The sequence below is a fragment of the Lolium rigidum genome, chromosome 6 (genome assembly GCF_022539505.1).
Source record: "Lolium rigidum isolate FL_2022 chromosome 6, APGP_CSIRO_Lrig_0.1, whole genome shotgun sequence".
Taxonomy (NCBI): Eukaryota; Viridiplantae; Streptophyta; class Magnoliopsida; order Poales; family Poaceae; genus Lolium; species Lolium rigidum.
In genome coordinates, this window is record NC_061513.1 from 106,222,446 (window position 1) to 106,245,107 (window position 22,662).

At 49.8% G+C, this 22,662-nt stretch overlaps 2 protein-coding genes and 1 long non-coding RNA gene across 3 annotated transcripts; 1 reads left to right on the top strand and 2 right to left on the bottom strand.

Annotated features, from left to right (window-relative positions):
- Positions 1-209: 209 nt before the first annotated feature.
- Positions 210-3,932, top strand: LOC124659289 (receptor-like protein kinase HSL1). The gene is made up of 2 exons (XM_047197209.1): positions 210-3,157; positions 3,229-3,932. The coding sequence occupies exons 1-2, from the start codon at positions 406-408 to the stop codon at positions 3,684-3,686; spliced, it is 3,210 nt and encodes a 1,069-aa protein (XP_047053165.1). The 5' UTR covers positions 210-405; the 3' UTR covers positions 3,687-3,932.
- A 20-nt stretch (positions 3,933-3,952) lies between these two features.
- On the bottom strand, positions 3,953-11,810 carry LOC124659290 (hexokinase-6-like). The gene is made up of 9 exons (XM_047197210.1): positions 11,515-11,810; positions 10,013-10,160; positions 9,736-9,918; positions 9,043-9,117; positions 8,688-8,843; positions 8,303-8,401; positions 8,099-8,229; positions 4,860-4,941; positions 3,953-4,757 (listed from the first exon to the last, which is right to left on the bottom strand). Exons 1-9 carry the CDS (start codon positions 11,808-11,810, stop codon positions 4,413-4,415), a joined length of 1,515 nt encoding a protein of 504 aa, XP_047053166.1. The 3' UTR covers positions 3,953-4,412.
- Positions 11,811-20,311: 8,501 nt separating this feature from the next.
- LOC124668634 lies at positions 20,312-22,440 on the bottom strand. Its single transcript, XR_006991776.1, has 3 exons — positions 22,362-22,440; positions 20,865-20,931; positions 20,312-20,761 (listed from the first exon to the last, which is right to left on the bottom strand). It is a non-coding gene; the product is annotated as an uncharacterized LOC124668634 (long non-coding RNA).
- Between the last annotated feature and the right edge of the window lie 222 nt (positions 22,441-22,662).

A 22,662-nucleotide genomic window follows, 5' to 3' on the forward strand; every position in this document is an offset into this window, starting at 1 on the left:
CAAGACTTTTCTCCGTTTTGCCAGAGCAATTCGCCTCTGCATGGTGGGCCACTAATGTGTGAACTCGCTTACTTTGCGTTCCGTCTACGGGCCACGAGTCAGACCACCAGAGAGACGATGAGTGGCGGAAAGCAACTACTTTGACCGGCCGAGTCAAGGCTATCACAGGGCACTACTTCTTCTAGATTTCAGACCCAGCTCAGTTTAGTCTGAATGAACCTGCATCTTCTCCCAACGAGCCCAATCCGCTAGAACCACCATCAGTCCGAAGAAAAACCATGTACTCCCGCCGTTCGATGCTTCCAAGCAAGTACACCGCCGAGCACTTGACGCTCGCGCCGCCATTGCTGACCACGTGCTACTAATACAAAACCAACTCCTCTGTCCGTGTCCACCGCGGTGGCCATGGCGGGAAACGCAACACACCGAGACCGGCTCACAACAACAATGGTGTCCGCACCACGCCGCGCGTCCCACCTCCTCCTCCTCCTCCTGCCCGTGCTCCTCAGCTGCCTCCTGCACCGCGCAGCCGCCCAGCCCGCCACCACCGCACCGGACGAGAAGCAGCTGCTCCTCCAGCTCAAGCGCGCGTGGGGCGACCCGCCCGTGCTTGCGGCATGGGACGGCAAGGGCGACCACTGCACCTGGCCCTACGTGGCCTGCGACGCCTCGTCCGGCCGCGTCACGAACCTCTCCCTCGCCAACACCTACGTCGCCGGCCCGGTGTCCGACGCCGTCGGCGGCCTCTCCGGCCTCACGAGCCTCGACCTCTTCAACAACAGCATCAACGGCACCTTCCCGACCAGCCTGTACCGCTGCGCTTCGCTCCGGTACCTCGACCTCTCCGAGAACTACCTCGGCGGCGAGCTCCCCGCCGACATCGGCACCGGGCTCGGCAAGAACCTCACCTCTCTGATCCTCCGCGGCAACGGCTTCACCGGTACAATTCCCACCTCCTTGTCCCGGTTAACGAACCTGCAGTCGCTCTCGCTGTACAACAACCCGCTCGCCGGCACAATCCCGGAGGAGCTCGGCGAGCTGACGAGCCTTCAGTTCCTGTGGCTCTCCAACAACGCCTTTGCCGCGGGCGAGCTGCCGGCGTCGTTCAAGAACCTGACCAAGCTCAAATCCTTCCTGGTGACCAATTGCAGCCTCACCGGGGATATCCCGAGCTATGTGGGCGATATGCCGGACCTAGAGTTCCTCGACCTCTCGGTCAACAACTTCACCGGGAGTATACCTCCAGGGATCTGGAACCTCACCAAGCTACAGACTCTGCATCTGTTCGCAAACAACCTCACTGGCGACGTCGTCGTCGATGGTGCTTTCGGGGCGATGAATTTGGAGACGATCGATCTGACCGCCAACATGCTGACTGGGCCGATTCCGGAGGCCTTCGGTCACCTCCCAAACCTTGCAACGCTGAACCTCTACGACAACAACTTCTCCGGTGAGATACCGGCGACCATCGGCCGGTTGCCTTCATTGGTGAAGCTGTCTGTGTTCAGAAATCGTCTCAGCGGCACGCTCCCTCCGGACCTCGGCAAGGACCCATCATCAGGGTTGCTGTCTATTGAAGTCTTTGACAACGACATCACCGGCGAGATACCGGAGGGGCTGTGCACCAACGGCAAGTTCCAGGCGCTCATCGCCCAAGACAACGGCTTGACCGGCTCCATCCCGGCAGGCCTCGCCGGTTGCGCCACCCTCACCAACCTCAAGCTCGACAATAACCAGCTCTCCGGTGAGGTCCCTGAAGCGCTGTGGAGGGCGACAGAGCTTACGCAGCTGCTCCTGCGGAATAACCGTCTCAGCGGGACTCTGCCGGCCACCATGTACAGCAGCCTCACAACTCTACAAATTGAGAACAATCAGTTTCGTGGCAACATCCCAGCGGCGGCTATTGGACTCCGTGCATTCACCGCCGGAAACAACAAATTTTCAGGGGAGATGCCGGCCAATCTTGGCATCGGCATGCCGCTGCTGCAGAACATGAACTTGTCAGGTAACCAGCTCTCTGGCGGGATCCCGAGGAGCGTAGCCAAGCTCGGTTCCCTGACGCAGATGGACCTCAGCGGAAACCAGCTCACGGGGGAGATACCGGCAGAATTGGGCGCCATGCCGGTGCTCAGCGCACTTGACTTGTCGTCGAACAAGCTCTCCGGCGACATACCGCCGCCGCTTGCCAGGCTGCGGCTCAGCTCGCTCAACCTGTCATCCAACCAGCTAGACGGCCAGGTACCGGCTGAGCTCGCCATCGCTGCCTACGATCGCAGCTTCCTCAACAACCCCGACCTCTGCCACGCCGGCCTCGAGCCCGGCTACCTTTCCGGCGTGCGTTCCTGCTCCGCCGGTTCGAAAGCAGCCGGCGCTTCCTCAGGCGGCGTCTCGCCGGCTCTGCGAACGGGCCTCTTGGTCGCTGCCGGCGCGCTCCTCGTCCTCATCGTGGCGTTCGCCTTCTTCGCCGTCCGCGAAATGAAGAAACGGAAGCGCGTGGCACGGGACAGTGGCTGGAAGATCACGCCTTACCAGACCGATCTGGGATTCGGGGAGGCGGCCATACTCCGGGCGCTAATCGAAGAGAATCTCGTCGGCAGCGGCGGGTCGGGGCGCGTGTACCGCGCCGCGTACACGAACCGGTACAACGGCAACGCCGGCGCCGTGGCCGTGAAGCAGATACGGAGCGCCAGGAAGGTGGACGAGAAGGTGGAGCGCGAATTCGAGTCGGAGGCGAGCATCCTCGGCGGCGTCCGGCACAAGAACATCGTCAGGCTGCTTTGCTGCCTCTCCCGCCCCGACTCCGGCGCCAAGCTCCTCGTGTACGACTACATGGACAACGGCAGCCTCGACGGGTGGCTCCACAGCGCCGGGAAAACCATTCCGACTATGACGAGGGCTCTGTCTGGGCGGCGCGAGGCTGGTTTGGACTGGCCGACAAGGATCAGAGTCGCCGTGGGCGCCGCGCAGGGGCTCTGCTACATGCACCACGAGTGCACCCCGCCCATCGTTCACAGGGACGTCAAGACCAGCAACATCTTGCTGGACTCCGAGTTCCGGGCCAAGATCGCGGATTTCGGGCTGGCCAGGATGCTGGTGCAGGCCGGCACGCCCAACACCATGTCCGCCGTCGCCGGGTCGTTCGGCTACATGGCTCCCGGTAAGGAATCATCAACCAACCTTCTCTGGCCAGGATTTTATTGGGTTCTATCTGACGATGCTTGTGTGCAGAGTGCGGTTACACGAGGAAGGTGACGGAGAAGGTGGACGTGTACAGCTTCGGCGTGGTACTCCTGGAGCTCACCACCGGCAGGGCGGCCAACGACGGCGGCGAGGACGGGTCCCTGGCGGAATGGGCACGGCACCTGTACCAATCAGGAGGAAGCATACCCGACGCCACGGATAGCCGTATCAGATACGCTGGGTGCTCGGAGGAGATCGAGGCCGTGTTCAGACTAGGCGTGATGTGCACCAGCGCCTCGCCGTCGTCGCGGCCGTCCATGAAGGAAGTGCTGCAGATCCTGCTCAGGTGCTCAGAGCAGACGCACCAGAAAGGCAAGACGGAGCCAGGCCGGGAGTACGAAGCAGCTCCGTTCTTGCTGCCGCAGCGCGGCAGCCGGCGAAAACAGCTTTCGAGCTCTAGAGGATCCGACGGCGAAGAGAATAGTGACTTCGACAGCATTGTCTGAATAAAGGAGCCAAGAAGGCAACGACCTGCAACTTTCGTTAGGACAACAGCTATAGGCAGGGACAATATGACCTGGTGGGACTGTGTATTTGTACTTCAGGTCACATTTGGTGTACTATAGCATAGGACACTACTTATAGCTGTTGTCCTAACGAAATGTGACAATATGACAACAGCTATAGGCAGGGACAATATAGTCTGAACTCTGAACTTGACTACACATTCTTGATTAGACACTACTTACTTCCCTTGCTAGCTGCTCATATATGACCAAACCATTTTGAGTTTAGAAAGCTTAAAAATGCATTGTACATTACATACATATGGGAAATATTAATCATAAGAAGTCGTAAATGTTTCGGTTATATGATTATACCACCCTCTTTATTCTGAATTGAAGCATGCTCCATTTGGTTTGCAACATTGCATCGCAATAGAAACTTACAGGTTTGGGGAAAAGAAACGGCAGGAAAGGAACGGCACCATTCCAACCTCCGTTTCCTCTTTCCTGCAGCTGCCAACGCTTGTCCCATATGGCGAAATCCGAACTCTGAAACTCATTGGCGCAATACTAGCTATATACCACTGCACAGGCACTCATCAGGTGTTTGCAGAATAGCAAAAGGAGACGCGAATCGCGCGAGGGGAACTGTCATATAGAGAAATGACAGAATAAGTGTGGAAAAATCACACAGGCTGCCGTAGGAGCTACCTCCCTCCCTTAGGATTATTCCTCGACAGTATACTGAGAGTGTGAAGCTGCAAGAAGTGCAGCACCAATGCCAGAGCCATCGTTTGCCATCTTGACGACAACAGACGAGGAAGCCTCCCCGAGCAGGTCTGCCAGCGTCGCTTCCACGCAGTCTCTGAAGTTCTTGTAGTGCTCGTATAGACCACCGTCTATAGCGACGACAGTCCTTTGCTTGGGACTACCATCGCTTGGCACTCGGTCCCTGCCCAGCTTCTTTAGAATACCGTATATACCAGCAGCAGCCAAGCGTGCACCTCTCTCTGCGACCTTGTCGCAGACATGAAGAGTAATGTATCTTGCTTCAAGGGAAGTATCAGCAACCTAAATATACATTAAGCATAAAACAACGAGTCATTGGCTGCTGAAAATAAGGTTTCCAGTATCATATCTCTTTTGAGCATGTGTATCATCAATTCATCATACCCCCAGAATATCCTTCAGCTTAGCTCCCAGGTGTTTGAGATCATGTGAGGTGTCCTGATGCATGGCTGACATATCCGGAGTCCTGCAACACCGCAACTGGGGAGTTACTTAAGAAAGCTTCTGCACATAACCTACATTATGTGTCGCAAACTCACAAGACCGTTGGAAAGTCTATTTGTTGGGCCTTTAAGCTATTCAAGCAAAAAATAACATTATATCATTGGTTATTATGTTCAGGGGTAGTTATAGCGTCCCTCGTGCCTATGGTCATACCGCCGTTATATCATTGGTTATCATTGGTTTTTTTATTTCTATTTTATTCATTATTCAAGGATCAGACTGAAGTTTATTTTTGGAATGGGAGTTTGGGAGCTCGAAGGCTCCTGGCCCGGATGGTTTTACTGGTGACTTCTTCAAGAGCTGCTGGGAAATTATAAAATCTGACCTTGTCATGGCCTTGCAGCAGCTACACAACCTAAGAGGGAACAAATGGCATCTGCTAAACTCCGCACACATTGCCTTAATTCCAAAAAAAGAGGGAGCTGCCTCTCCTAATGACTACCGTCCAATCAGCTTGATGCATAGCATTGCCAAAATTGCTTGCAAGCTGATGGCGTCTAGACTCGGGCCTGAACTCAAACATTTGGTCTCTCCCAATCAAAGTGCCTTTATCAAATCAAGGTCAATCCAGGACAACTTTCTCTATGTCAAGAATGTTACTAAAGAGGCCCATTCGAAAAAGAAGCCAATGTTGTTCCTCAAGCTGGACATCGCGAAGGCCTTCGATTCAGTTCATTGGAGCTATGTTATGGAGGTAATGAAAGGTTTTGGGTTTGGACAAAGATGGTGTGATATCATTTCTTTCATCCTTGCATCCTCCTCCTCGCAAATTGTGCTCAATGGCATCCCAGGCAGGCCTTTTCGTCACAAAAGAGGCTTGAGGCAGGGAGACCCGCTCTCCCCCCTGTTGTTCATCCTCATGATGAAGCCTTTACAGAAAATCTTGCTCAAGGCTACAGAATTGGGACTACTGTCACAGCTGGGTTTAAGATCTGCAAAAACAAGGTCCAGCTTTTATGCTGATGATGCAGCCTTATTCCTAAATCCTCTCAAGGAGGACATGATTGTTACTCAGAGAATATTGCAAGTTTTTGGATCCATCTCAGGGCTTAAGGCAAATCTGAATAAATGTGTGGTTTATCCCATTCAATGTGGTAATACTGATCTGATAGATGTGCTCAATGAGTTTGATGGAACGGCTGGTAGTTTCCCATGTCAGTACCTTGGGCTTCCCCTTGGTATCAGAAAACCATCCAAAGCTGACCAGCAAAGACTCATCGACAGGATTGCAAGCAAACTCAAGCCTTGGAAAGGAAAGTTGATGACAAGAACTGGTAGGCTGACTCTCATTAACTCAGTCCTGACATCTTCCTTAACTTATTTCCTTACAAGCTTCTTTTTAACTCCCTGGGCAATCAAGAAAATTGACAAAATAAGAAGAAGCCTCTTGTGGAAAGGAGAAGAAGAATCAAAGGGAGGTCATTGCTTGGTGAGCTGGAAAATGGTATGCACTCCGAAAAAATATGGTGGTTTAGGCATCAAGGACCTAACCAAATATGGACGTGCCTTGAGATTGCGTTGGCCGTGGTTTGCATGGGATGATGCTGATAGGCCTTGGAAGGGCATGCCTGTGCCTTGTGATGACAAAGACATGCAACTTTTCAGAGCTTGCACAAAAATTACGATCGGAGATGGGCAATCTGCCAATTTTTTGGAATGACAGGTGGCTTTCTGGGGCTGCTCCTGCTGAGATGGCTCCTTTGGTGTACCGGCTAGCTAGAGGAAAATCTCTCTCTGTTGCTAAGGCCATCCTTAATGGGCGATGGCTATGTGGCCTATCCAAGATTTCAAATGAAGAGCAGTTACATCAATTCTTGCATTTATGGGCTAAAATAGATGAAGTGCGGCTTAATAGTGCTCCTGACTCAATTCAATGGCTGCCGGAGGCAAATGGTAGTTACTCTGCTAAATCAGCCTATGATTTTCAGTTTATTGGCACTATTCAGCAACCTCGCTTGGAAAAGATTTGGAAATCTAAAATTGAAGGGAAGATCAAGTTTTACCTTTGGCTTCTGTTGCGCAACAGAAACTGGACTGCAGATCGATTATCTAATCGAGGTATGACCTGCAATCCAATATGCAGCTTATGTGATCAAGAGCCTGAGTCGGCAGCCCACCTGACCGTAGGGTGCTCTTTTGTCAAAGAGGTCTGGGCTGCTTTTGCAACTTCCAGTCCGACAATGGCAAGGTTATGCTCTCAAGCCTTGACAGTCCGAGCTTGGTGGGGAAAGATGCAGGCGTGTGTTCCAAAACATCTCAGAAAGGAAACTATCACTCTTGCTTGCTACACTGTCTGGCATATCTGGAAAGAAAGGGGGCGAAGAATCTTTGAAGGAAAAGAAATGAGTGTGGCTGCTCTCGTGGGGATGATCAAAGAAGAGGTTGCCATGGCTTCTAGAGCTTTTCTAATGTAATAAGGAGAAGGGCCTACGGCGCTTTCTCTTTTTTTTTTCTTTCTGTTTTTTTCAGTTGTTTTCTCTGCCTCTCTAGGTATGTACAGAATTCCCTCTACTATAAATGAAATTAAGCAGGGCTCCTGCGGTTCCGGTTCAAAAAAAAACCATGGTCATACTGTCAGACATTTGTGATTTGCAAAGTTCATGATTAACTTCGGGGATTGGGTTGGAGCAACGAGGTTGGCTGAGTGCTTGGAAAGGGATAATCTCAAGGAATATAGGAAAGTTGAGAAACCAATTCTGTGTTCCTTCTCTAGAAAACTAAAAAAGAACCAAAAAAACAAAAACATTAGACATTTGTCTCTAAATTTTATGCTTATTATTAACTATGTACTAGTATCTATACACAAATAGAGCCATAATCAGCAAAATAATTTAGAGTATGCATGTCGCATAATCTATATTTCTTTAATCATAATTTAATTGTTTCGAAGGGCGGGCCTGGTGCAGCGGTAGAGCCTCACCGCCTGTGACCGAGAGGTCCCAGGTTCGAGTCGCGGTCTCCTCACATTGCACTTTGTGAGGGTAAGGCTTGCCACTAACACCTTCCCCAGACCCCGCACAGTGCGGGAGCTCTCAGCACTGGGTACGTCCTTTATAATTTAATTGTTTCCTACTGATAAACAAAAGCTAGAGTTCAGTAGGTGGGATATGGAAATGCACCTCAGCACAAATAGTTGCTCCAATTTTGGCGGAACAACATCTCCAAATAACAAAGCATCATGAGCCAGCCTAAGCAAGATTCTTCGAACAACCTCTCCAAGATACATGCCAGAAATCATCTTCTCATATATCTGAGAAAGAGAATCTGACAAGATTACACATACCCACACATAGATGGAAATAACCAGATTAGATCAAAAATACCTGCTCGCCGGGGTTCAGACTTTCAAAATCCAAGGCAATATCGTAGTCAGAACGAGGAAGCTTGTCTGATTTAAAGTTTCCCCATTCCATGTTGATTACCTGCAGAATACGAAACATCAAATTGAAATAGTAGAGGCATATCCTGAATGTGACTGATAGAACCAATTTTTTCATGAAAATATAGATATTCAATTTGATTTGACTGGACTTAGACTTTATTATGTTTTCTGAGAAAGAAAGTGAATGCTTAGAAATGCATCTAATCTAAGATATTACCTGAAGTGAATATCATACAAGACAAAAAAATATAGTGCATATATACTGATTGGAAAAGGTCCAAAGGACTTCAATATTTCAAGCATAAAAAAGGAAGGCAGGCACTAACCATGTTTCCTGATTTAGGTAGTGGTCCGTTCCATTTTGGAATTGCAGTTGCATGCTCCACGTACGCTGCATTTGTGCCAGTGCCCAATATTACAGCAACAACGACATCATTATCAGCATATATTCCACCAGCCAATGTTCCTACAGTATCATTGACCTGCTCGAACAAGCTGTCAGATTTGAAGATATTGAAATTATCTGGTGATAAAATAAGTGCACAACATTTGTGTTCCACCGTCAAATAGAATCTAAAAATCAGTGCCAGCATCAGAATGCATAGGGAATAGAACGTCGAAAGCCTGGCATGGAAATGTTTAAGGTGCTATTTAATTTAATTAACAAGTGAGCTTATGTACCAAAGCTGTAACTTTCATATCAAGCTCCTGCCTCTCCATAGCCATGCTCAATTCAGCCACCACATCTTCCCCAACCTGAGTTCACAGCAATCATTCAATCATACAGAACGTCATCTATTATCTATTTGTAGTATCCTAATAAACAAGGTTAAAACGAGCATCCATGTTCATTCTAAGATGCTAGAACTTCCCACATTAGTCAAAGAAAAACAGAAAGATCAATACAGCTTATTTTGGTGTGTCAAGATTATAAGGATAAAGGTCAGATATAGATAAGAAGTATTATGATTTAACAAACTTGTGTCTCCAAGGATAAAGGTCAGATCAATACTTGGCAGTTGACAGAAATGCCAAGAGACCTGAGAAGCATATACATCATCAATAGTGAGCTTTCTGAAAATGTTGTAAGTTTGGACTACATAGTTCACAATCATAACAAAAAATAGTACTACATACTAACATTGGACTAAAAACATTTATAATATTCTAAACAATTCAGGATGGTGGAAGGCCACTTGTCAGGGAGAGTAGGAAGAAGTCAAAACAAAGCAGCCTGCTAATGCTAAAATCTAGTTCTTTGTCCAATTAATGTCTGGTCAGGGGAATCAAAAGAACAGACTTAATCATCAAAGTAAGACATTAGGGTATATCATTCTGCTATCAAACTATGTACAAAGGTAATTTGATTTTTACCGTGCCATTGATGCAAAATCCCTTTGTCCACTTAATAAGAGTGCCCGACGATATCGAGGTTTGGTGTACTGGGAAAGAAAAGGTGAACCCAAGTTCTCTGTGCCTACCCTCCGGCAAGTGGAAATCGTCTCCTTCAGTCCCAACAAATCTTTCCAGCTCAGCCGCAATGAAATCAAATAGTTCCTGCATTTGTGCTTTCAAAATGTGAGTAAACCATGTAAAAATGAAAATAAAACCTAATACAGGGGACTCGAAAAGAGCAATAAAAAGCACTTACGGCGGAAGTCCCAACCATCAGATGAGGTGGAATTGCCACCTCTTCATATTGTTGGACAACACGCTTTTCCTTTCCTCCAAGCTGAACCCGTAGAACACGGAAGTTGGTCCCACCAAGATCCAGCGCATAAAACAGTCCATCCTCATCCCTGAAGAAAGTGAGACAAATCATTGAATAGCAAAATGGTAGCATAGGAAACAAGGACACAAGATTGTAGAAAGAGGTGGGCACAACATCTTTCATTTTTAGACACATGCACGTGTATGCAATTAGAGTTTGTATGTTACTTATCACTATAGATTCTTCAGTCTCCAAAATGTTGTGAAAAAAACTCAAAAAAAGTGTTGTGAAAACAAAAGGCAAGCATAACACTATCAAAGTATTTTTCAGAAAATAATCATTTATATGTCACTAATTTAGGTAGTCAGAAAAAACAGTACTGTTCCGAGATTAAAAAGTTTGGCAAAATACTGTCAGCGGTGTAGTTAGTCCTGGGTGTATAAGATAACAAGATATTAAGTGATCATTTGGAATAAGTCATATAATGAATTCTCCAAGCCAGCAAATAGAAGAACATGGAGCATCGATACTTTATACCCGGATCTCACCTTGCAAAAAAACGAAAAACCATACCTTGATTGTTTGATCATTCAACAAGCTAGACATTTAGGTACAAACTATTGATGGTCCATTCATTGGGTCTCAAATTTGTTATGGATTTTTCCTACAGAGCAAGCTTGTTTGGTTTGTAGGACTAGAAGTCACTTTCAGTAGAATTCCAAACGAAAGTTTCAATTGCTCCAAATTATAATTACGACATACACCTAAATCCTTCAGAAATAATTTTATGTTCCTCTTGTGGCTCAACCAAACAGCTTCCATCACACAATCGTGCTTTTTAATTCAATGACTCAACATGGCATGACGTCCAATTCCATGTTTTTTTTTTGTGTTCCGCATTTTTAAATCGGGCAACCAAATAAGCCCATGTAAATGAATTTGAGAAGACATGTGGGACCACACCACATGTCTCCACCCTGCACAAAACAGAGAAGAACACCCAAACCTGAGACATGCCAGTGATTCTTCTTGCGAGCACAATATATGGTCCAAACGCAGAGAGCGAAGAAAACACAAATCCTTCGTCCAGAATCAATATGAATCATACAGTATCAAGTTCAAGCAAAATCCTACCATACGTCCCCAATTCCGCTACAAACTACCTTTTTCTGAAGTGATGCTCCAAGCCGCCTCAAGGGCAAGGCACGGTCGTCCCAGTAGTAACTAGTAAGATGACACAGGTCCACCTCAACACTGAAACTACATTTCCATCGAAATCGCGCCTCACCAGGCAACCAAAAAAAAAAAAACTCAAACTTCGTTCAGAGCAGGACCGACACGCGCGCGCACACAGTGACAGAAAACAAAGGTACCGTTGGTGTCACCAAAAAGACGATGAAACCGAAGAAGCAGAGGAGGAGGGCCTTGGCCCTTGGCCTTACCCGGTGGGCAGGTTGTCGACGTAGCTGATGAGCATCTTGAGCGGGGCGTGCGGGTCGGCGCGCAGCCCCCGCTCCATCTCCTCCACCATGGCGTCGGCGATGCCGCGCAGCAGCGGCGTGGGCGTCGCGAAGGCCTGCTCCACCTCCTCGATCACGTCGGACGCCTGCTTCCGCCTCCCCGCCTCCGCGTCCCGCCTCCTCTTCCTCCTCCGCGACACCACCACCGCCACCCCGACCGCTGCCGCGGCCGCCGCGCACGCCACCACCGCCGTCCCCACGACCGCCCCCTTCGCCATGGCGCCCACACGACCGAGCCGAGCGCCCGGACACTGGAGCAGGTCAGTCGGGGCCTCCCCTGCTCTCTGTGCTCTGTCCTACTCTTTCCCACCTTGCGCAAGGCTGGGAGAGTGGGGGAGTGGGACGAGGACCACGAACTGGGCGTTTTGCAGCCGAATTAAATCCCCTCGCCTGTTGGAACTTTCTCGCGCACCAACGGACTAGATTTTGCGAAGAAGCAACGGGACGGTCTGGATTGCCCCGGCCGGCGGGATAAGGGGTGGTGCTGCTGCATGCTTTGCCTGGTTTTGTGGAGCTGCGGGACGTAAAGGGCATGTCCAACACGGCGACCCATCCCGCGCGTCTGGATGAGTTCAGCCAGACAAAAACCCAGCCCAACATGGTGACGCACCGCAAATGCGGATGGTCGCGGCGTTCGGAACGACGTAAACCCGGTCCAAATCTGGGCTAGGTTTGCGTGACCGCGGATGGCATGCGGCGTCCGGTCGCGTCCGGCCGCTTGGCTGCTCGTCTCCCTTGGGCTCACCTGTCGGTGACCGGGGAGGCTATTAAATGTGGACTGGAGGGGATCTGTCCCTCCAGTCCAGTCCCTACTCCACTCCCCGAGCGCAACCGCTGCCATGGCCCTCAAGCGACGGTTCGCTCCCGGAGCCAATGACGACGAGGCCAGCAGCAGCCGGCGTCCGCCGCCGGCGCTGCGGGCCGGAGGGAACCGCGGCGGCCTCCACATCGGAGAGGCCGCCCGCGGAGGAGGACCCCGACCTCCGCGCCGTGCTGCTGATATCAGCGGCGGAGGAGGAAGCTTAGTGGCCGCAACTCCAAGCGGCCATTCGCACCTCCGCGATGGAGGAGGAGGCCCGGCAGGCGGTCGAGGACGCCGAGGCCTGGGAGCTCTTCGCCCAGGCCCGCCGGGAGGTGGAAGAAACGCGGCGGCGCGAGGAGGCCCGGCTCCGCCGCGAGGAGCAGCAGCGGCAGGAGGCCAGGCGCCGGCAGCCACTGCGTCGTCGACCAAACCCTAGCATAGGGTTTTTAGTTTAAATTTAAAGCCCATATAGAGGGCTTCTTTTGTTAGTTATTTGCCCAAAATAGGGCTATGTACAAATTTGCCCAAAATAGGGCAATGCTTAATCAAATTTCGTTTAAATTTGCATTTTAAATTTATTTTTTATATTTCTTCGAATATGCGCTGCATCCGCGCATTGGGCGCAGCGTGCGACCCAAACGGACACGCGGACGCGGGCCGCTGTCCGGGTATCCGCTCGGCCACCCAAACGGCCCAAAACGGACGGCCCAGCGCGTCCGTTTGGGTCGCTCGGTTGGAGGGCATCTCCAGCGGCGGCGTCCGTTTGCGTCCGCCGGGCCGAAAAATACATCTGGTACCACCTCCAGCAGAGCGACACAAAGTGACCGGGCCGTCCGCGGCGATGGAAACCTGGCCCAAATATGCGCCAGGTTTACGTCTCCGTGGATGCTGCGCGGTCACGAAAGTGTCCGCGTTTGGTGCATCCGGACCCGGTCGCAGTGACAGGTAAAAAAAATTCGTTACTATTGATTGGCCAAAAGGACTATCTTTACAGAGATGGTTAGTCGAGTTAACCTAAAACTACAATAGCCATACCTACTCGCCGTCGCGCGGCCTACCACGGTCTCGGCTACTCGCAGTCGCGCGGCCTACTACTGGCCGTCGGAGGGGCCAGCGCTGTCGTCGAAGCGGGAGCGCTTCACGCACTAAGTGCGCCGCGCACGGCGGCGATCGGACGTCTCGTCCTCCTGCTTGCGGCGTTCGAGGGCCTCGGCCAGGGAGGAGTCCCACAGGATTATCCTGGCCATAGAGTTGGCCCCCGCCGCCGCCACCGACTCGTTCGCTTGGGTCGCCGCCTGCAACCCCGCCAGCTGGGCGTGGAAGCGGGCCCTGTCCCTATCCGCCTCCGCCACCGCTTCGTCCCTGGCGGCGATGGTGCCCGCCAGCTCCCGGTTCTCCTGCTTGACCCGCGCGGGAGAAGGGCCCCTCCGCTGGAGCGAGTCCAGGTCGGAGCACATGTACCCCCAAGCCATGGTGACCGCATAGCTGTGGGCTTCCTCCTTCGCTGCCCAAGCCTAACGACGCAGAGCGTCCCCAGCCAGGGTCTCGAAGGACGCGACCAGAACGAACTGGTCACCGGCGCACTCGAAGCGGCCGGGTACGGGGGCGTCGTCGTCGGTGATGTCGGCGATTTCTGCCCTGGTCGCCGCGAGGCGCCCTTCCACGCGCTCTGCCGCCTCCGCCTCCGCAACTTCCACCTTCGCCTCCAGGTCCAGCTGGTCGGCCTGAACGGCGGCGGCGACTAGCTCCTCGTCCTCCTCCGGGTGGACGCGGTGGCACATCTGAACTACCTGATCCCAACTAAGGTTGTGCTCGGCCATGGATGGATGCTAGGGTTTAGCTTGAGGTGTGCTCGTCATCCCCCCCTAGTTGTCCAGCATATATAGCCACGGCGGGGCTGGAAACGGCTGAAAGTGCATAGAGCCCCCATGTGTGGTTTTGGTAATTAATGATAATCCCTATGGACTAATGTTTGCATTAAGTTATATGTGTAGGTGTTGTCCATAGGCAATGCTTGAACCATAAGTTGGCATCAAGGTTGCAATATGAAGAAATGAGGCAAGTTCAAGATGAGTCAACTTGAAGAGCTCACATGCTTGAAGCTTGCCATTCATATGTGTTCATGGATATGTGAAGATGCACCGAAGAAGAAGCTCTCCCATAGTGGATTATGGGGGAGCAATCCGCAAGACTTCATCAAGCAAGCACAATCAAGAAAGGCGTTCCATCTCGTGGCCAAGATCGTCATCATCGAGCTCAAGTGGAATGCGCAAGGTTAATGTTTGCTCTTGATAGGGTTTCTTTCTCACCGGTCTCGTGGTTTATTTGAGAGACCGGTTTATAGGCTAAGTGTCGTACTATCAAGGGGCTCTCGAGTGAGTAACTTGATCGTATCGTTCGGAGTACGGTCAAACCTTTGCATCCTTGCATTATGTTTCTTGGTTGTATTTGGATCTTATCCATGTGGTGTTTTAGATCTTGTGGTTATGTCCATGACAAGCTCTAGTTCATCGAAAATGGATTTCTGGTTTATCACTTGTTGCGTTTTCGATATCGGCATTTTTCCCGGTTTCTCGTATTGAGAGGTTTCACTATAAAAGTAATAGAAAATCATCCCCAACTAGTTTCCATATTTTCACTCTTTGTTGGGGTAGCTCTTGTTGTCCTCTTTCCAATAAAATTGGTTTCGTCTCGTTTGGATTCTCCAATCTCAAGATATTTGCATTTCAAATCTGAATATAAAAGGAAGAAAAAAACAAATGGTGAGGAGGGGCCAGCAGCCGGAGCCTCCACCCAGCCCAAGGCTGGAGCCTCCAGGCAAGGTACCGCTTGCGGTACCCAGCCCACGGCTGGAGCCTCCAGGCGAGGTACCGGATATTGGCCAAGCGCCTCAGTGATGTTCCAGGGGATTTGGGAGGCTCGGCGGTACCAGGGCCGGTACCACGGCCGGAGCCTCCGGCCTCCCCCTCCCGGCCCGCGCCTGCATGCCCCGCTCGCCTCGCTCTCTCTTCCACACGCAGCACCCACGGGCGGTAGTACCGCCCCTAGCTGGCCGGTACTACCGGCCCCAAGTCGAGGCACCCAACGGGCAGAAAAATGTGCCCCTTATTTAAGCCTTCTTTCCTCTCTCTCTTGGTACTTCTTCTTCAACCTTTGGCTCTCCACCATTGTTGCATCTTGAGAGCTCCTCCTCTCCCCCAATCCCTCCATGATTCTTGCTCAAATTTGAGGAAAAGAGAGAGGTGGTCTAGATCTATATTTGCACCAATCAAATTCCCCTCTTTGTGAGGGAATCTCTAGATCTAGATCTTGGAGAGAAATTTTGTGTTCCTCTTCTTATATTGTTCTTCCTCTCTTATTCCCCAATAGCTTTAGTAGCTTTGTTGGAATTTGAGAGTGGATGATTTGGACATCTTTGTGGTGTTCTTGCCATTGCATTTGGTGCATCGGTTTGACTTCTCCGCGGTGATACATGGAGGTGAAAGTTCGTGAGATACTCTCTTCGGGAGCTTGTTCCCGGAGCTTGTTCCTCTTGGGTCTTTGGACCCTAGACGGCTTAGTGGTCTTTGTGGTCTTTGTGGTGTTCTTGGGGACTCCAACTAAGTTGTGGAGATTCTTCAAGGGCAAGGCCTTTGTGGCGATTTATTGGGAGCCTCCAATTAAGTTGTGGAGATAGCCCCAAGCTTTGTGCGGGTTCGGTGACCACCCTAAGGTTCCATAGTGGATCGAGGACATCCCTTTTGGTGGGAATTCTCGAGGAGAATACGGTGGCCTTCGCGCATTTGGAGTGACTTGTCCTCCACACCGCTCCAACGGAGAGTAGCACTCGCAAGAGTGTGAACTTCGGGATACATCGTTGTCTCCGCGTCATTTTGGTTATTCCTATACCCGAGCTCTTTACTTATGCACTTTACTTTGTGATAACCTTCGTGCTTGAAGTTATATATCTTTCTATCACATAGTTGCTTGAATTGCTTAGCATAAGTCGTTGGTGCACATAGGTGAATCCTAGTTATATAGGTTTTGTGCTTGACAAATTAAACGCTAGTTTTATTCCGCATTTGTTAAGCCATATTCGCAAAAGTTTTAACCGGCCTATTCACCCCCCCCCCCCTCTAGGCGGCATCCGTGTCCTTTCAACGGCGTTGCCATGCAGGTCGTTTCCCGCGCGCGCGAAACGCCGTCGAAACTTGTCAATGTATTAGGCACGCGCGGGAACGACGTCGTCGCGTGGGAACAGTTAATCACCGGCGGCAGTCCTCGACGGGACGTAAAACGTCATTAACAACCTTGACGCTGTTTCCGCTAAAAAAATGCGTCCGCACCGCTGGAGGTACCCGACACAAACAGTCGCCCTGTGCCGCATGACATCCGCAAGACGACGCAAACTGACACAATCAGACATTTCGGACATATGAAATACGTTAGCCCGTAGGAGATGCGCTAATAATATCATGCCCTCTGCGAGGTCCTTTGAGTGAAAAAGATGCTAACAAGCTGACGAACCGAACGAGCCCGCCGCACACAGGAGACAGGACAAGTATCCGACAGGTGACATACTGCTGTCTAGGCTGGGTACAGAACAAGGACGCGACTGCAAATTTTCCCAGACGCAACGTGTGCGGCTGATTAGTTCTGTCAGCAGAAAGCAAGTGATTATTAGGCGAGGACGTGTTGAGAGAAACCGGCGGCGGGATGCGTGTCACGTGCGGCGTAGGGCCGGCGGCGGGCCTGGTGCAGCTGACGCTCCGATGAGGCGATGACGGCACGGGCAAACGTGTCGACGCAGCAACGGCTGGAGAATGGAGAAGTCGCACTCCTCCGTGGGGTCAGCATGCTTCCACCCCGCTACGAAAATGGCCAGGGCGCGAACGAAAACCATACCATACCTCCACCCCGCTACGAAACGGAATAGCGCCTCGGCGATCGCACCCTATCGCCGCCAGCAGCGTGGCCGACGACCCCCGGCTCGCACCCGCACGGCACGGGGCATGGCGGACGGACGGAGCGGTGGATGGGCTGCCGCAAACCAGGAGCGAATATGTCGCAACGCCTTTCGCCAACCGGCCAACGTAACGTGCTACAGCCTACAGGCAGACACTCGATGATAAGCTACGCCATGGATTTTTTTTTCGCACCATCTAAAAAACATGAAAAAAAAGAACACCATCGCAGTATCTTCTAGGTTAAACACACGCAGCTAGGAGTAGAAAACATGATCATCTCATAAACTTCAGTGTTCAACCTACAAGCTTAATTAGAAACACGTACCCCCTCCATGCATACCCGTTTACAAGAGTTTTACTCATTTCTAGATAAAATTTTGACTACTAATTTGATCAACAGAATGTAAGATATATATCACAAAATTATATTATTGGAATATAACATCTGATGAACACAACCTGATCATAAAGTCAAACCACGGGGATCACACTCGTCTCATTTCTTGTGCATTAAACTAAATTCTAATACGATCTCTTGAATTGGTATAGTAAATAGTATATCTATTTCACTTAAAATCAATCTTTCTATAAATACTACTACGGACGGAAAATAGGAGGCGGTAGTAAATATCACTTAAGGGCATTTTGAGCGGACCAACCCAAAACAGCGACCCAAATGCTTTGTTTATGCTTGTTTTGGTGGGCCCGCGGATAGAATTTGGGAGACGCTAGTGCGCCAAACGGACTGATCCTGCGCTACCATTTTCCAAGACAATGAACTCATGTAAAAAAAGAAAACACGGCGTAAATTGAGATTTTCCTTCAAATTTTATTACATGTTACACCTTTGAATGAAAAGCAACTAAATTTAAATACAAATAACCCTACTACTCGTCGTCGGTAGGCGGGCGCGGCGGCCAGCTTCGTTGTCGTCCTTTGCTCGAGGCATACTCCCACGGCCGGGCTGATACCTGGCGGTCGACGGTGAAGCCTGAGCAGAAGCGGCTCGCTAGATCATCGCGAACCGCCACCTCGTGGTAAACTCCACGTTCATGGCGAGTCGCTCCTCTTCGCGGCAGGTTTCCTCGGCGAGGGTTCGAGCGTTTAGCTCAAGGATCCTCTGTCGCGCCGTCTTCATGAGGAGCCGCCCAGCCTCCTAGGTAGGCAACCGCTCGCGTGAGACCGCCATGACGCGTGGGACGAGCTGCTGGCCAGCCTGCTCTAGGGTGCGTGTGTCGTTCTTCTATAAGACTCCATTAATGCCGCCCCTCCTCCTCCTCCTCGGCTGCTTCGCATTCCGCGTCCATCTCAAACTACGAGTCCAGGAGGACGGACTCTGCTATGCCGGCCTCGCTGAGGCCAGCGTTGAAAATGTCTGATGGGTTACAACTCCACTCCGGCTCTGGAGGCGAAGGTGCAGGCGCCGTGCGCCGCGTTGTGGCCCAAAAAAAGGTAGGTGATGGCCTTCCGGCGAGCCATGTTGGCTACCCGGCAGTGACGCGTTGGGGAGGGGGGGGGGGGGTTAGAAAGGCCGAGTCAGTGGATGCTGGCGCGAAGCACGAGCCGTCAACATTGATGAAGGAGAGTGCAGGTGACGGTGGCAGTGGTTTTGATGGCCATGGATATAGCCGTCGTTAGCCTTATACTGTCGGGTCGCTTCTAGCGCCACGGCTTAAACGCTGCCGCCGACCAGCCTTCTGCCGTCGGGTCGTTTCTAAACGGGCCTGGGGCACGCAGCCGAACACATGTGTTGTCCACGCAGACGCATCATTTTCTCAAATTTGGTGGTCAGATGGGTCGCGGCAAACAGGTCGCCCCGCTGGAGCATGCGACGGATAGGGCGTTTCAGACTCACGGTAACCAGATAGATCGGCCCGCTCGCTGGAGATGCACTAATAGCCCCACCACAAACATAAACCCTACCGAAGACCCGAGTCACGGAGCTTCAAAATTGATGCAGGCGCCACAAAACCTTCTTTGATCCTGGTACGCTTGGGATACAAACCATCCCACACAGGTTGGTTTTTTTATTTCTCATTCCATTGAATTAAACTAAATGGGTCCACAATACTACCACAAACTCTCTATTTGTGTGTTCTACTTCGCCTTGTTTTTATCTGGTTCTATTTTTTAAATTAATTATACAACTCTTTTTCTTCTCCTTAGAGCACGTACATGTCAGCCTTTCCTTACGTTTGATACGTTAGATTTTTGCTTAGTTGGGGGAGAAAGAATAAAGACAGAGAACATTGTCTTCCCTTAGCTAAGGGATGATCTCTTATGAAATAAGAGAAGGCTATTTTTCTCATTGTACGACTTGTCTTCCCTTAGTCACATAATTTACTAAACATAATTAATTATCATTATTGCAAGGGATGATAATAAGAGATAATGCATTGTACCGATTATATTTATCATCCTCTCTAGATAACATAGACTGCTAAAAGAAGACGTGCCTTTCCTATCATTGTACATGCCCTTAGGAATGGAAAATCTCATGCACGAGCTTCGGGAGAAAGAAAAGAATGAATCGAAGAGGCTCCCCAAAGGGTTTCGCAACTGAGACCTCCCAAAAAAAGCTGTCATAAAAACGAGCACAACAGTCTCCCTGAGTGCTTCTTTGATACTCGCAGCGAATTGTGGGTTCCGAAATCAAACGTACTCCCTAACCATGTTTCACATGCCAACTGTTCCCTGGTTTCTTTAGTGTTTAGACAATCTCCTTTGAAACTCTCCATGCTGCAAAGATATTTGTTGAACTGTCTGGAAGGAAAGAAGTGGTAGAGAGAACCACGTCAACAATTGGAAAGCTTGTTAGGTGATGGACGACTACAAGAATAAAATGATCCCGTCCAGATGTACATCCTCCTGGTGGCTGGAAGGATAGCCTAGACTGGGGAAAATTCCCACTGAGAAATAAAAGGTGGCACTACAGAATGCTTGCCAGAAAGCAACGCTTGTGCACCACATGTACAATTAGTAGCTCTACATTTTGGCACGGTGAAGATCTTACAAGGTAGGAGTATCTACAGCCGTACATCAAAACCAGTTACCCTTTTGAAGAACAGAACTTCAATTTCTAAAGTAGAGTACTCATAGAGTTTGTTTTGAAGTCTTAGCTAGCATTACTCTGTTAGTATAAAAAATCTAGCAGTAACAGATCTTAGACAGTTGATATACCTAGCATGGAGCAGAATCATTGTCCTACCTCTTCACAGCTGTCAACTCTGTTGTATTACTTCTTCGAAATCTGTTCGAAGAAGTCATCGCTTGGGGTAACAGGAACAAGATAATTTCCAAACAGAGAATCAAAGCTTTTGAAGCTTCCAAGGCATCCCTCGTGCTGTGCTTGAAAGACAGCAAATCTCTTTGCCTCTATAACTTTGTTGAGATCCACTCTCGCTACCTGTGTAGCTGAAACCTGGAAAAGTGGTGTTCACATAAAAAAAAGGATGTTAGGAAAAATCAAGAAAGAGGAGAGAAGGTATTGATTGCCAATCAACATGTCAGGAATTAGAGCATACCGATGAATTGGATGATGCGGCCAACTTGTCCTTATCAGGAGCATCTTGAGAAGGAGGAGGTCTACTCCTGTGTTCCAAAGCATAACGAAATATATTTACTAGACAAGAAATTGGTTTGATACAAATTGCAATCAGCAGCAAGGCAATGGCTGCTGTAGTCAACAACAACAAAATCACTGCTCTTAGTATAGCTAATCCCTTCGTTTCATAATTCTTATCGTGGTTTTAGTTCAAGAACTAAAAGCACGACAAGAATTATAAAACGGAGGAAGTAGTAAGTACAACGTGACACTGAACTGCAAAAAAGATTGAGTAGCGAGTAGGAAGCTTCAATGCACAATTTACTGTAAGGTACAACAGATTTTCATGGTGACTGTCATTGCATCAAGTAATTAATTAGCATATGGTTGGTTTCACTCTCAATTCAGACAACTTAGGATGTGCCCTTCAAGTGCATTTAGGCCGATAATGTCATTAAACCTAACAGTGACACTCAGATATAGACACACAACGTAAAGTTAATCATAAGAATAGCTAGTTTGGTTCAATGATTTAATGGTGGTAATGACTTGTCATAGTTATAAAGATAGGATCTACATATCTTGAAATCGACTGCACCTCCTTCTATCTAAGCGATTGTTGCAGCTGACAAGGCAGTAGAGTAGGTTCAAGCGAAGCGCCTTGTTTATGTTTTGCTTGCTTGTTCCTGTTCTTCCTTGTAAGCGGATTCCCTCAGCACCTTGTATCATCATTGGCTGTTTGGGGCTTTACTAATTTAAAGTTGTGCGTTATCACCTTCTGTTTAAAAAGATTGATTGCACCAAGTTTTTATTTAAGATATTCTGAACTACATGGATTGCATGGTTGGATGGACCGAACCATGAGCAAAAGAGAGACAGACAATAATACTATGTGCAGTTGATTATTCCGGACTGGATCACGCATCCCCAAGATTCACCGCTGGGTACATGAGAGCTAATCTTTATGTTATCAAATTACCCTTTCCCCCACTCAATTGTGGTCGACAACTTCATAAAAAAAATGTGGTCGACACCACAGCCCATAATATTGCCTGAATATTATCCGCCTGAGACAGAAATGCAAAAGGGACCGATATTGGTCTCAATCAACAAGGTGTCATGGGAATATTGGAAATTTTGCTGAGATACAGATAAACAGCCACATTGCCACATTCCAAAGCCCCTTTTAAAGAGCACCAAAATCTAACATACAGATATGCAGAGTCACAGGACCAGCTAGTCGGCAGGCCAGTCCGGAATCTTTACCTAAAAGAACCCTACACCTGTAGCCACTCCCCACCACTAGCATGCCCCAACAGCCAAGGTCAGAAACCTTGCGAATTCTTCTCAAAACTAGAAGGACGGCGCAGCGCGGCCGTGAGAGATTAGGCAAAACATCCACTAAATTGGAGAGTTTGGCAACAGTCAGGCTGAAAATAATTGGAAGGGCCACGAGAAAACGCGAAGCGGTTGGTACCTCCGAGAAGGCTCGATCTTCCGCCGCTTCGGTGCCGGCGGCTGCGCGGACGCCGGGGAACTAAGCTCCGCTCCCTCCGCCGCCATGCCGCAACTTTTCTAATCTACCAATTGGCCAAAAAAAACTTCTCCAATCTACCGGGTGCCTCAGCCCACAAGTACATGTTTGGCATTGTCGGGCCGAGAAGCCGGACCTGCAGGGCTGCAGCTTGGCAAACCCTATACACCGACCAGGTCGGCGCGTACCGCGCGCCGCACATCCCGCGCGCGGTACGGGCCGGCCCAGTTAGGTGCGGGCTGCC

Bases quoted from the DNA above. Each gene is read 5' to 3' on its own strand.
- LOC124659290 (XM_047197210.1), bottom strand. From the start codon at position 11,810: ATGGCGAAGGGGGCGGTCGTGGGGACGGCGGTGGTGGCGTGCGCGGCG. The intron at 10,161-11,514 runs GTAAGGCCAAGG...CACTTTCTTCAG, and splicing joins GTCGACAACCTGCCCACCGG to GGATGAGGATGGACTGTTTT. The intron at 4,758-4,859 runs GTATGATGAATT...ATGTATATTTAG, and splicing joins AGCTGAAGGATATTCTGGGG to GTTGCTGATACTTCCCTTGA.
- LOC124659289 (XM_047197209.1), top strand. From the start codon at position 406: ATGGCGGGAAACGCAACACACCGAGACCGGCTCACAACAACAATGGTG. The intron at 3,158-3,228 runs GTAAGGAATCAT...GCTTGTGTGCAG, and splicing joins GTTCGGCTACATGGCTCCCG to AGTGCGGTTACACGAGGAAG.